The sequence below is a fragment of the Phacochoerus africanus genome, chromosome 12, assembly GCF_016906955.1.
Source record: "Phacochoerus africanus isolate WHEZ1 chromosome 12, ROS_Pafr_v1, whole genome shotgun sequence".
NCBI classification, from domain to species: Eukaryota; Metazoa; Chordata; class Mammalia; order Artiodactyla; family Suidae; genus Phacochoerus; species Phacochoerus africanus.
In genome coordinates this window covers 16,842,032-16,855,510 of record NC_062555.1, presented here as the reverse complement: position 1 = coordinate 16,855,510, position 13,479 = coordinate 16,842,032, and the positions used below count along the sequence as shown (strand labels likewise).

Here is a 13,479-nt window from a genome sequence, read left to right as displayed (position 1 = left end):
GTAAGAAATGGGACGTGGAGTTCCCGCGTGGGGCAGGGGCTTGGCAGCGTCTCTGCGGGCCAGCATGCAGGTTCTGAGCCTGGCCAGGCACAGCAAGTTAAAGGATCCAGTTTCCCCAGAGGTGCCTAGGTCACAGCTGCGACTGGGATTTGATCCCTGGCCCGGGAACTCCCTATGCCCAGGTGGCCAAAAAAGACAGAAAAGAAAAAAAAAAAAATCTGCCGTGCTTCACCCAGTTTGCCTAAGAGCCATGTGTCACTCCCAAGCCTCATCTCAGGTCTAAGAGGGGGCTTGTAGTGATGCCTTTGGGGGAGAGCTCCTCTAAAACGGACGTCTCCTTCGCCCTCACTGAAGCTAGGGTATGAATAAAGGCAGGTCCTCTGGCGCCTACTGTTCTGCGGGGCAAAGAGCATAGCAAACATGACTACAGGCTGCATACCTATTATGTGCTAAGTTTATATCCACTCTCTGAAACCTCAAAACCTTGCTGCTTGTGTGTTGCCCCGTCACTTCTGCTGCAGATCAGGGAAGTGAGGCCTGGCGAGGTTAGGCCACTTGCCCTGGACCATGGCAGGAAGGGAGCGGGGAATTGTTCAGCTGGACTTGAACCAACGCCCCTGTCAGCCTCTCTGGGGGCCCCCAGGGAGGGTGGTGGCTTTTAACCTGGTACTTGAGTAATGACAGAGCTAAGAGCTTCAACAAGTTCTCCAGATTCTGCAGAGTACCCGGAAGAATATAGGCAATTTGACTTAACGGAACAAAACCAAAAATGCCAGGGTTGTAAGATCCAGAGCTAAAATCTTGCAAGCCAAGAAATTGTCCCAGTCACATCATCCTCAAAAGAACCCAGATTAAGAAATACATTCTCTTGTTTTTTGTGGAGTTTGGGTTATGCTGGGGGAGATACTTGATTTCATCTCAACAAGTGCCATGCTTACAGCTTGGCAGGCACAGTACAAGCTCTGGGAGACCCAAAGAGATGAAAGGCTTACCTGCTGTAAGCACTGTTAAGCATTAACTTGAACTCAAGGTCATGAGACTCCGGATCCTTGAACTTGCCCCATCCAACAGATATATGAGAGCTGCAAATGGGAGCCGCCCCTTTAATTAAAATTTTTCTAGTAGCCAAAAAAAGGTAAAATTAATGCAATTACATAATTTATTTAATCCTGTAAATTATGGCATTATTGTTTCAATATGTAATGGATTAAAAATTACTAATGGGTTAGTTGACATTCTTTTTTTTTTTTTGGTACTGAATTTTCTAAACCCAATGTGTATTTTATTTCAGCAAATCTCTATCTGGAATAGCCACATTTCAGGCACTCAATGGTTTCATGTGGCAGGGGGCTAGTTTATAGACAGTCCTTTATCAAAAAATCCTGGGTGCGGACAATTTCTGTATTCAGAAAATGCTCTGGGGAATTCCCGTTGTGGCTCAGCAGAAATGAACCCAACCAGTAGCCATGAGGATGCGGGTTTGATCCCTGGCCTCTCTCAGTAGGTTAAGGATCCGTGGCTACCACCAGCTGTGGTGTAGGTAGCGGATGCAGCGCGGATCTTACATTGCTGTGTCGTGGGTCAGCAACTGTAGCTCTGATTCGACCCCTCACCTGGGAACTCCCATATGCCACTCGCGGCCCTTAAAAAAGAAACAGAAAAGAAAAGGCACTGGTGACTATAGTCACCCAGCATTCGGGAATTCAGGGTAAAAACTGCAAACCTTGGCTTCCCGCGCAGCCCGGGCCCGTTTATTTCGCGGAATCGCTCCCTCCTTCTCTCGTAGGGGGCAGGATGGTGGCGCCAAGCTGGGCTCTGAACGCCGAGCTGCCACGTGTCCTCGTCCAGGCCACGCGGGCCAATCTCTGGGCCCGGCAACAGGGTCTGCAGGCGCCCTCGCCGCGGGAGGGGCCAGCGAGAGACGGGCTCCAGCGCCACCTGGCGGCCTCTCGGCGTCACTGCAGGCGCAGCCACGTCCCGCCCGCCCCGCGCACCCGCGCCGCGCGCCGTCGAGGTCCCCGCGTCGCCGCCCTCTGCCTTTCGTAACTCGGCGCGGGGGTCTGGGTTTGCAGGGCCTTGAAAACGAGCCCCTGGCGCCTTGCGCCCTCTCTTCCGGCGCTCTGGCCGCAGATTCGGGTAGCGCCGGCCACCGTGGACCATTTTTCTTTTTTTCCTTCTTTGTGGCGTTCCAGGATTTTCTCTTCCGGGTCGCTCTGAGGCACGGTAAGCATGTTCGTGATTTATATTTCAGGACTAAGTCCTGCCAGAAGTACCGTTTTTTAGAAATCACTGTTTCATTTTGGAATCCCTGGTGCGTATTTACGCGGGATGGTTTTTTAAAAAAAGCGGAAATGCAGACGAGGCCCCAGCGAGGATCGAACTCGCGACCCCTGGTTTACAAGACCAGTGCTCTAACCACTGAGCTATGGAGCCTCCTCGCTACCTGGCACGCTGTAATTCAAGGACATTGGAAGTAACATTGCTTTCCGGCAGTCTTAATTAGCTGACCCTCGGCGTCCACTATCTCGGACAATTGTAAAGACAACGTAATAAGCAGAAAAAAAAGCCGAATCTCAAAATTGTATGTTTATGATTACCAAACACGAATTCATACCGACGATACATTATACATACAGATAATTACTGAAAGGGAAAGTGCAAAAATGAAATACTGTTCTAATGGTGCATGAATGGTACCTTTACGTCTTAAAAAGTTCTCCAGTCTGTTGTTTGTATGACAAATTGTATCAAGTTTTGTACTTAGAGGGAAGTTATGGGGGAGTATCTTTGGTACCCGTAACTTAAGTAATGACTGTGGATGAATTGATTCCATACATTTGTTGAGTACGCACGTCCTACCCGATGGTAGAGGTACAGTGAGTAGGTAGCGCTCTGTTCCCTCTCCTTTGTAAACGATCCATCACTGCCTGAAAGAGAGGATGACAAGCACGCGCTCCCACACGTCTGCAGGCTTCTCTCCCTTACCTCCTTCAGATTCCTTTTCTCATCAAGACTCTTCTCTCACCCCTCCTCCCCCCCCCCATTTAACGCGGCACCACCGTCCTTATCCGGTCCCTTTGCCCCCAACTACTTAACTTTCTTTCCTGCTGGACAATGTGTTTATTATTACGTTTATTCTCTCCAGGTTAGAAGGGTGGGTCTTTGGGGCCAGGCTTTTTTGTCATTCCCTGCTGTATGCCCAGCACCTAGGATGCCGTCTAACGCCCCGTGAGCGGGTGCTCAGTAAATGCTGAATGATGGGCATCCACCGGGAGAAACCGGGAAGCGTTTGGGAGCCGCTTTCTCACGTTCGCCTTTACTGCCTGCCGCCTCCCTGGCCTCGCTCGTCCAGTTGGGGGTTTTCTAACACGCTTGGGCGTCCTCAGCCTGTCTGGTTTCCCTCTGGTCCTGCTGCCCGGCCCTTTGCTCTGAGACGCACCGCCCTGCTGCGCGCTTTCCTCGCTCCTCTGCTCCAGCCCTCCAGGGCTTCTCGCTGTTCTCAGGACCAAGCCGAGCACCTCGTTTGGTTTCCTCTTTGGTGTACAGACTTTGCCTCCCTCTAAGCCAACCTAGCAGGCCCCTCCATTTCTCATTTTACGAGGCTTCTTCTGCCTGTAACATCTGAGCCTCCCTTGGATGTTTCATGTCATCAAGAAATGCTTTTCCATCTCAGAGGTGGTTTTGAGAAAGGCTTTCCTTTTCTGGGGCTGCCCTGGCCGAGTGCACACAGCCTGTGGGGCGTAAACGATAGAATTGTCTTGTCTCACAGTTCTGGAGGCTATAGGTCCAAATTCAAGGTGTGGATAGGTTTGTTTCCTCCCGAGGGTTCTGAGGGGTGGTTTCCATTCAGGCCTCTCTCCTTGGCTTGTAAATGGCCATCCTCTCCTCCTCGCTTCCCTTTGTTATGTGTCCCTGTCTGGGTTCAAGTTTCCCTTTTTTATAAGGACACCAGCTAGGTGGCATTAGACTCACCCTAGTGATGACCTCTGTGAAGACACTGTCTCCAAAAAGGCCACATTCTGAGGTTCCTGTCGTGGCTCAGCCGTAGGGACCCCGACTAGTATCCATGAGGACGGGGGTCCGATCCCTGGCCTCGCTCAGTGGGTTAAGGAGGATCTGGCGTTGCCGTGAGCTGTGGTGTGGGTCACAGATGCGGCTTGGATCCCGCGTTGCTGTGGCCCTGGTGCAGGCCGGCAGCTGAAGCTCAAGGAAACCTCCATGTGCTGCAGGGATGGCCCTAATTAAGACAAAAAAAAAAAAAAAAAAAGAGAAAGCCACATTCTGAGGTACTGGAGGGTTAAGACGGCCACATAAGAATTTTGAGGGGGAGGAGTTCCCTTTGTGGCTCCCCGGAAACATATCTGAGTAGCCTCCGTGAGGACGAAGGTTCAATCCCTGGCCTCGTTCAGTGGGTTAAGGATCTGGCGTTGCGGTGAGTTGTGGTGTAGGTCACAGATGTGGCTGGGATCCTGAATTGCTTCGGCTGTAGCTCTCATTCGACCCCTAGCCTGGGAACCTCCATATGCCGCAGTGCGGCCCTAAAAAGACTTTTTTTTTTTTTTTTTTTAAAGAATTTTGAGGGGGCACGATTTAACCCGGAATGTGTGCTCAGTTAAGGCAGAAGCAAGGCCTCCCTTCATCCCCTGCGGCCCCTGCAGGTGGAGGTTCATAGATTTTTGCTGCACCCGCCCCTCCCCAGTGCTGGGGCGCAGGACCTGCAGCAGCTGCAGGTGGGGTGTGGTGGAAGTGGACCTGCATCTCTCAGCTCGAACTTTCGAGCTTTAGGACATGGAGACGAGGTGAAGGCAAGATCAGGAGTGGGGGAGACGTTCATGTGCTCACAAGGGTTAGTTAACTCTTCAGGGTTAGTCAACTCATAAGTGCATGGCATTAGAGGAACAAGTCTGGGAGGGTTTTTTAAAAATTTATTTTTTATTAAAGTATAGTTGACCTACCGTGTTGGGCCAGTTTCTGCTGTACAGCAAAGTGACCCAGTCACACATCTATACACCTTCTTTTCCTCACACTGTCTCCCATCACCCTCTACCACAGGAGATTGGCTGGAGTTCCCTGTGCTGTACCCAGGACCTCCTTCCTTATGGCTTCTAAATATAACAGTAATATAATAATCTACCAATCCCAAACTCCCAGTCCGCGGCACATCCCCCTTGGCAATCGCAAGTCTCTTCTCTATGTCTGTGCTTTATATTTAATTTTAGGTCCCTTCCTCTTTTTCCTGATCCCCGCCGTCAAGCCCCAACGCAAGCCATTTCATCGCCTGTGAAATGGAGGGGATAATTCTGGCTCTGTCTCAGAGCAGTGTGGGGCATTCAACACAATCGTGAACTTGACAGTGGTCGCAGGTGGTCAAGTGCCAGATACAAGCGCGGTAGACTGAACATTTCCTTCCAGCGTGTTGGTCCACCCCGAGCAGAACTTCTCAGGGACAGACTCCAGCTCGAGGCAACGGGAGGGGCGGAGGTATCCCAGGTCCGGCGTGGATGGAGGGAGAGGAGGAGACAGAAAGCAGAACCCTGGGATGGGCTATGTGTTCTTTTTTTTTTTTTTTTTTTGCTGTAAGGCGGCGGTTGGCTTTGCGCGTCCACCGCCCTCGTTCTCGCCTTCCTCCGAGCGGCTCGGGCTGAGTCGGCTGCATCCGGGGAGGTGGGAAGGCAGGACCCACCCCGCCCGGGGCAGCGGCTCGCCCCCCGCGCCCTGTCCCCGCGCCACTGTCCCGCGCCCTCTGTCCCGGGACCCGTCCTTACTCTGTCTCTACCAAAGTCGGATTCGAGGTCAGAGGGTGTGAGGTGTCACGTCACGGTCGGGAGTGGTTCATGCTCCTCTAGTCGCGCTTCCTTTGGGAGACTCGGAGGCTTCCTCCCAGGGAGGGGAAGGGGCTGGCGACATCCCGTCCAAGAGGAGAGGAGGGGTCATTACTGGGGACCCGGGAGTTAGGACGTGGGCGGAGGAAGTTGGAAGGTGCGCCCTGGGGTTGGTCCCTCCCTGCACTCACCCACACCTGAGCTGGGGATGAGGGGTGGGAAGCGACCTGGCAGAGCCGAGGGAGGGGAGGGGGCGGGAAGCCGAGGGCGCGCTTCCCCGTTGCTTTGCAAACCCAACCCAGATTCACAGGCAGAAGGGACAGCAGTTAGGGACTGCGGCCCCCCGCCTCCTTCGGGAAACACAGAGCGTACGCGCGTCTAGGGACGGGAGGCCCCAAAGGAACAGGACAGATAAAGTCCCTTCCCTCCAGGTTTCCCTGTAGTGCTACGCAGAAGGGGGGACCACCCGGCTCGGCGACCAGCGAAGCCGGCTGCCTGACGCAGGTGTCTGGACCCACCCGACCCGCACCCCCGCTCGGGCGGAGGGAACTCAGGACACTGGAGGGGCTCGGGGGCCAGAACCTGGGACGCTGGGGTCAGGATCCCTCGCTCCTCCCTTGCCCCCTCCTTGGCGAGAAGGGCAGTGGCATCCGCAGAACACACCACTCTTCTCCCCGCGCCCGCGCATCTGAGGACTGTCGCGCGGTCGGAAAAGGACAGCTGTAAAAGCAACGACTTGCTGAAGTAGTAAACAGTAAGAGCTCACTGTGCGCACACCAAAAAAGGCGGTTTGCAAACTGGGAGCACCCCCCCACCACCCCCGGCGCGCGGCTTATGTAGTGCAGAGGCGGGGACTCTGCAGTGTTCATGGCGGTTGGTACAACCTGAGAATTTTCTTAAATGAAAGGGAATTGGTTTCGTGGTTACCTCGTATCAATCTGGGGGAGCAATTTAAGTTTTGCTTCTGATTTTTAGCAGCATAGGGAGGAAGTGATCCAGGTCAAATTAACCTCACTTGTCTTGCAAAAGAAGCTAAATGGCTTTGCTGGTACAACTAAACTGGTCTTGTCTGCGCAGGGAATTTTGAAGCCTGGTTTCTGATTGCATTTAACAGGCCAGATGGGTCCCACGCTTGGGTCGACCTGCCATACAGGGCCCAACCACATATATGCACCCACTTCGTAAAATCATTGTAACAAAATTCACCTCCTGGATTTTGATCCCATCTCACACCAAATAGCCTTTTCTCAGGATTTTTTTTTCCCCTAGCTGCCTCTGCTGCACGTGGACATTCTGGGGCTAGGGCTCGAACCCATGCCACAGTGGCCACCAGAGCCCCTGCATTGACAAGGTCAGAGCCTTAACCTGCTGCCCCACAAAGGAACTCATCCCAGATAGGAATTTATTCAGTTTGCTGGACATTTGGATGGGATTGTGGGAGGGCTTTGATTCTGCGTCTGGAGCCATGCAGGGATGGGGTCAGGGTCACGGTCAGTTATAGAGGTAGGACTGGAGCTGCTGGTGTTTAGGAGGGGCGGGGGTGAAGACTAAAGAGGATGGAGAAAAGGCACCCCTAGTCCCACCGCTGTGAGAAGCTGGCTTGCTGAGCCAATTCGCTGCTCAGACAGGGTGTCATTTGGTGGTGGCTCCTCTGAGCCTGGTCAACAAAGACTAGTTCACCCCGGGGGAGGTGAGGGCTGATCATTTCCACCTCAAAATGCGGGGTGAGAGCAGGGCAGTGGCAAGACTTTGGGGTCTGGTCGACTCAGTTCCAATCTGGCAACACCTGGCCCTTGCTGAACTGCAGGGAGTACCAGCCTGCACTGTGGACCAATGTGGGCTTCTGTGTCAGAGGAACCCAGTGCCCATTCCAGCTCTGCCCTTTGCTGGCTGCCCTGAAGTTACTTAACTTCCAAAGATTCCTTCTTTTCACTTGTGCTGAGGGGCTATAGCATCTGTACCTCCCAGGATGTTTGTGAGGACAGAAGGTAATTCTGGCGAAAAGATGCCCGCTCAGGCTTAGCCTTATGTCCTTGTCAGGTTCCACACGTCTGGCTCGCTGCCCTTCCGACTTGGCAGAGGGGCCACACCTCACCCCAGAGACAGCAGGATACCCACTCTGCCCTTTATCCCTTGAACATTCAGCCTCTCACTTTCCACTGGATACTTCCCATCAGCGTTTAACATGCTCAAGTCCCTCTCCTGGAATGTACAGGAAAACAAAACAGAACAAAATAAAGTGACATTAAAAAACCCTCCTTCCACTCCAGAGAGATGTCTTTCCTTGCTCTGTAATTGGGAAGAAACTTTGTATTCTCTTACAAGTTAATCACTAAAGGAATGAGCTTACAAACTTACATTATATGCGATGGCCCATCTCTGGGAACCCTGCCTCCCAGATACTGAGCACTAAGCTAAAATACCTTGGGGACCAGACCCACCTGAGAATGGCTGCAGGAAGGGGAATGTGAACACAGCACCTCCAGAGTCTGGCCAGAACCAGGACTGAACCCCCTCCTCTTTTACGATAAAATGAGTCTGAATTCTAAGCTGAGGAAGATGGTTCTTTGGGACACTAGTCCACCTTCTTCTGGGTCTGCTGGCTTTCCAACTAAAGTTGCTAGTCCTTGCCCCAGGGACCATCTCGCTATTGGCCTGTCGTGTGTTGAGCAGTGCGAGCTGGACTCTTTCCCTCCCTGGCCTCCACCTGGAGAAAACCTTGGGACCTTGACCCCACTGGCCATCTCTCCTCCGTCCATACTCTGTTCATGTCCATCGTGGCCCACCCGGTCCTCAGCCCGTCCACCTCCCAGGCCCCAGTCTCTCAGCCTCTTTACAGACTTAACAGGCAGGGAGGGCCCACCTGCCCGCGTCTGAATTCTGGCTCTTCCCCTGCCCATCTGGTGAACTGAACGGATGTGACCTTGTCCTTGCAGAGCTGTGGGCCAGCGGGAAACTGCTGTTACTCAGGTAGTTGGTGGAATCGTGGGATCAAGGCTGAGGACCAGTGAGGGCAGACAGCTGGGTTTCCTCACTTGTAAAGTGAGAACAGTGGTGATGACGATACTGACAACCGTCGTGCCTGCTCCTGCGGGTACTTGGGAAGAAGAGGTGAAACAGGGCATGTGAATCCTTCACCCAGAGCCTCGCGTCCCGAGAGTGCTTCCTCGATGGGTATTACTGTTATCACTCGTTTGCACCGATTGTAGGGGCTTTGCTCACAGACATGCAGGGGACAGGAGGCAGGGGAGGTGGGGTTCCTTGGGCCTAAAGTCCCATTTCTGCAGCCAGAACACCTGTCGGGCACCTGCTAGTGAGACATTATCGCTTGCCTTTGGGCTGAAATAGGAGTCAGTGAGTCATGTTCAGAAAGAAGAGATTCCCGGAGTTCCTGTTGTGGCTCAGTGGTTAACGAATCTGACTAGGAACCATGAGGTTGCTGGTTCAATCCCTGGCCTTGCTCAGTGGGTTAAGGATCCAGCGTTGCTGAGAGCTGTGGTGTAGGTTGTAGACGAGGCTCGGATCCCGCGTGGCTGTGGCTCTGGTGTAGGCCGGCAGCTATAGCTCTGATTGGACCCCTAGCCCGGACACTTCCATATGCTGCTGGAGTGGCCCTAGAAAAGGCAAAAAGACAAAAAAAAAAAAAAGAAAAAAAAGAGGCGATTCCCTCACTTTCTAAAAGACCGTGGATCAGAATTAATCATATTAAAGGCAGGTGGGGCAAACACTCAGTGAGGCCAGTAAAGGGATAGTCTTCTGTCATGTTGCCTGCTCTTTGCAGCTTTTTCTAGATGTTTCCAACCTCCTGCTGCCATTGACAGTGGTGGGGTTTCCAGACTTTGGGTTGGTAGACAGAGATGCTGGAAATGGTTAGTCCAGGGACTGGACGGTGGTTGACATGTCGGGGGCGGGGGGGGTCCCAGGAAATCATTCAAGACTTTTGGGATGGTCGTGGGAGAGAGAGAAAGTAACTGCTCCCGAAACAACTTTGTGTGTCGTGGGAGGGAGGAAAGACGACCTCCAAGTCTACGGGGAGTTGGGTCTGACGATAGAAACACAGAACGGGGGGCGGGGGGGGGGGTCTTAGTGCCATGAGCCTCAGTTCTGGCTGCGCATTGGGCTACCTGGGGACTTAAAAATGTTACTTCCCAGGACCCAGAGAGTCTGGATGAATTGGTTCAGGTTGTGGCCCGGGCACTCCTTTCTGTGTGCTCCCCCTGTGATTTTAGTGTGTGGTGGGGTTGAAAACCTCATCTAACTCATTCTCTTTATCTTGCAGATGAATAAACTGTTTTTGAGAGCTTAAATACCTGACCCCAAATAAAGGCCGTACAGTCAATTATTGGCCATTGCACTCAGACCCAGGCTCTTCCCTGGAGCAAAATCTCTGCCCTAACACTTTGGATTGATTTTTTTTTCTTTCTTTTTCTTTTTTTTTTAAATTCAGTCTTTTTAGGGCCGCTTTGGTGGCATATGGAAGTTCCCAGGCTAGGGGCTGAATTGGAGCTGCAGCTGCCAGCCTATGTCACAGCCACAGCACCAGGTCCAAGCTGTGTCTGCTGGATCCTTAACCCATGACCGAGGCCAGGGGTCGAACCTGCATCCTCATGGATACTAGTCGGGCTCATTACCACTGAGCCATGAGGGGAGCTCCCTGTATTGATCCTCTTACAGAGAGGAGCTACAGTGCTTATGTCTTTAAACCAAAATCTGGATGTATTATTTGAATAGTGCTAGCATATTCTAGAAGGGCTGTGAAGAATCAAGACTGTTCCAGAAATGTTGGTGATCTATGGCCCCAGGATCTGGAGGTGGTGAAGAGCTAGGTTTTGGAGTCACAGGAGCCTGGTTTTAAATGGTGACTTTGCCACTACTGGCTATGTGACCTTGGCCTGTTACCTAACATCTCTGAGCCTCATTTTATCTGTAATGAAAGTGTTTCCTTAGAGAGTCAACACAGACTGGTTTCTTGATTGTGAAGATTACATAAGATAAATTCACAGGGCTCGTAGCATGTAATTTTTGCCTTTTATTCTATTTTATTTTCGTGTCTATTTTATTTTAGTGTATGGCTGCACCCACGGCATGTGCATGTTCCTGGGACAGGGAACCGCAGTTACAACTTACGAAGTTAAAGTGGGATCCTTTAACCCACTGCCCTGGCCAAGGGTCACACCTGTACCTCTGCAGTGACCTGAGCCGCTGTAGTCAGATCTTAACTCATTGTGCCCCAGCGGGAACTCCTGATTTGTGCCTTTTAAATGGTAGCAGGAGCAGTAGTTGTTATCACTAGTAGTATTTTTATTTTTACATTTCTGTGTACCTGCCTTCTAGAAGAGTGGGTCTCAACCAGTGCTGGGTTTGGACCCCCAGGGAACATTTGGCGGGGCCTGGAGCTATTCCAATCATCTTCATGGGGAGAGGGACGCTACTGCCACCTAGTGGGTAGAGACCAGGTTCGCTGCTGACCATTCCTAGTGTACAGGACGCCCTCCTCCCCCCGCCCCCAGCCCATTCAACCCAGTGGTACCAAGATGGAGAGACCCTACTCTGGATATCTGAAAAGAATTAGGAGCTTGAAGGTCAGAACTGTTGGATGGTGTTGGGGTGATGGATTTGTTTCTTGCACTGGCAAAGAGGCACTGAGTTTAGGGGGCTGTGGGCAGTCCCACATCTACCCTCCCTGCTGCAGAGGAAGTGAGTTCTTGTGGGAACCTGCATCTAATAACGCTGATGGAGTTCCTATTGTGGCTCGTGGGGTAACGAACCCGACGAGTATCTGCAAGGATGTGGGTTTGATCCCTGGCCCACTCAGTGGGTTAAGGATCCCACGTTGCTGTGGTGGGGTGTAGGCAGGCAGCTGCAGTTCTGATCTGACCCCTAGTCTGGGAACCGCCCTATGCCGCATGTGCGGCCCTAAAAGAAAATACTAATAACCCTGAGATTCCCCCCTGCGACCTACATCATAGCTCACGCAGAGAGCTGGATCCTTAACCCACGGAGGGAGGGCGGGGATTGAACCTGCATTCTCATGGATACTGGTTTTGTTAGCACAACGCCCCACACTGAGATCTATACCCCTTAAGGGTGCTGTGAGGATAAGCCTGCCCCGAGAGCATAGAGACGCTGGTACGAAAGGCTAAATAAAGCCAAGACGATTGCATCAGGTCCCGCGGGAGGGCTGCCTTTCTGCGCAGTGGTGTTCTGGGCACCTGGGCGTTGCATGAGCCCTCATCTCTCATGAGCTCATCGTTTATAAATGACAGCCACCCAAGTTGGAAAGTATGACCCCCCCCCCCCAAGTTGGCAAGTGGAAAACTTACTCAGCTTTCTTGCTGGAGCCTCGTGTCTTAACTTATTTATCTTAAAAATAAGACGAATATACTGCTGCAGGCAAGCTCCGTTATGTGAGAAGAGAAAAATGCGTGTAAGAAGTTCTTGAGAGCGCAAACTTTGTCAAGGTTACCGCTGTTATTTCTTTTGGTTGCGGTGGAGCAAGTGGACACTAGGTGGCGCTACGTTCTCGCGCGAGAGGAAGCTCTGCCTTGGGTGTAAGTTATCACTGTCGGTCCTGGAGCACACGCACCCCAGAGTGAAAAATATAGTAACAGGCAAGATTTAGTTCTTAAAATAAGTCAGCGGCCCAGTGAAGCAAATACATCCATGGCAGGTACATTTTTTTGCTTCAACTGATGGAGAAGGGCATTTATTGCCTACAGGCTACAGATATCAAATGATAAAAACACGCAATGTAATGAAACCTCGCAGCAGGCCTGGCCTCAGGAGAGAATGGGAGGCAGCTGGGCCCAGCCATGGGCCCGGGATCTGGCACGGATGTTCTTCTGCCGTGACGGTTTCATAAATGCTCAGTTGTCCTGCAAAGACAGTTCCCATCGTCTGTTGGCTCTTCCCCGCACCTCGCCACGTTTCTGAGCCTCAGTGTTTCACCAGTTAGAATAGGGATGGCTTTCCTCGACCGGGTCCTTGTTAGAGGGTGAGCAGAGTGACGATCACACCAAGAGAGGAAGTCGGGTTGCATGTTGTCATGGTGATGGGGCCAGACTACTCCCCAGCCCCTCCGCCGCCAGCCACCCTCCGGCCTCTAACGCCACTGCAAGGGGATTTGGATTTCCTGGCCCTCAGGCAAGTTCACAATCCTCTCGCCGCTCTTCTCCACACTCTGTAGACTCTACTGCAAAGTGCCTCCCAGGTGGGTTTAGAAAGGGAGGTACAGGGGTAAAAGGGTGGCTTCAGGCCCAACAGTCCTGTTTTCCAGCTCTGGCACCAGCTAGCCCTTTGACTTTGGAAATGACCTTCCACCGAAGCCTTAGTGCTCTGCGCTCACCTGTAAAATATGGATGCAAGGGGCAGGGTGTTTGCCAGAGGGGCTGAACATCTCTGAATAAATGCTCACCAGTCAGAACCCCAGAGGTTTGCAGATCCAGCGGCCAGAAGGCAGAGGGGGAGTTACACCCAGCGGAGGGGCCTCGGATGGAGGTGGGCCCCGCCGTTCCCACCAGTCCTTTCGTTTTGCTTGGGTCAGCCCAGCCCTGGTCCCTCCCGAGCTTTGTAAACTTTTACCATCCACTCTCTGCCCTTCCGCCGTTTTCCTCCAGGTACTGCTGGCTCCTGGATGGAGGGGCAGGGCAGGGTGGCA

General features: G+C 52.4%; 1 protein-coding gene and 1 non-coding gene across 2 annotated transcripts in view; one reads left to right on the top strand and one right to left on the bottom strand.

Moving 5' to 3' along the window:
- The window catches only part of LOC125112441 (uncharacterized), a 66,590-nt gene that overhangs the window by 41 nt on the left and 53,070 nt on the right, over nt 1–13,479 (top strand). Inside the window, exon 2 of the mRNA XM_047754625.1 lies at nt 1,787–2,223. Coding sequence (XP_047610581.1) covers nt 1,787–2,223 — 437 coding nt within the window. The remainder of the gene's footprint in view (nt 1–1,786; nt 2,224–13,479) is intronic.
- TRNAT-UGU (transfer RNA threonine (anticodon UGU)) lies at nt 2,361–2,433 on the bottom strand. The gene has a single exon. It is a non-coding gene; the product is annotated as a tRNA-Thr (tRNA).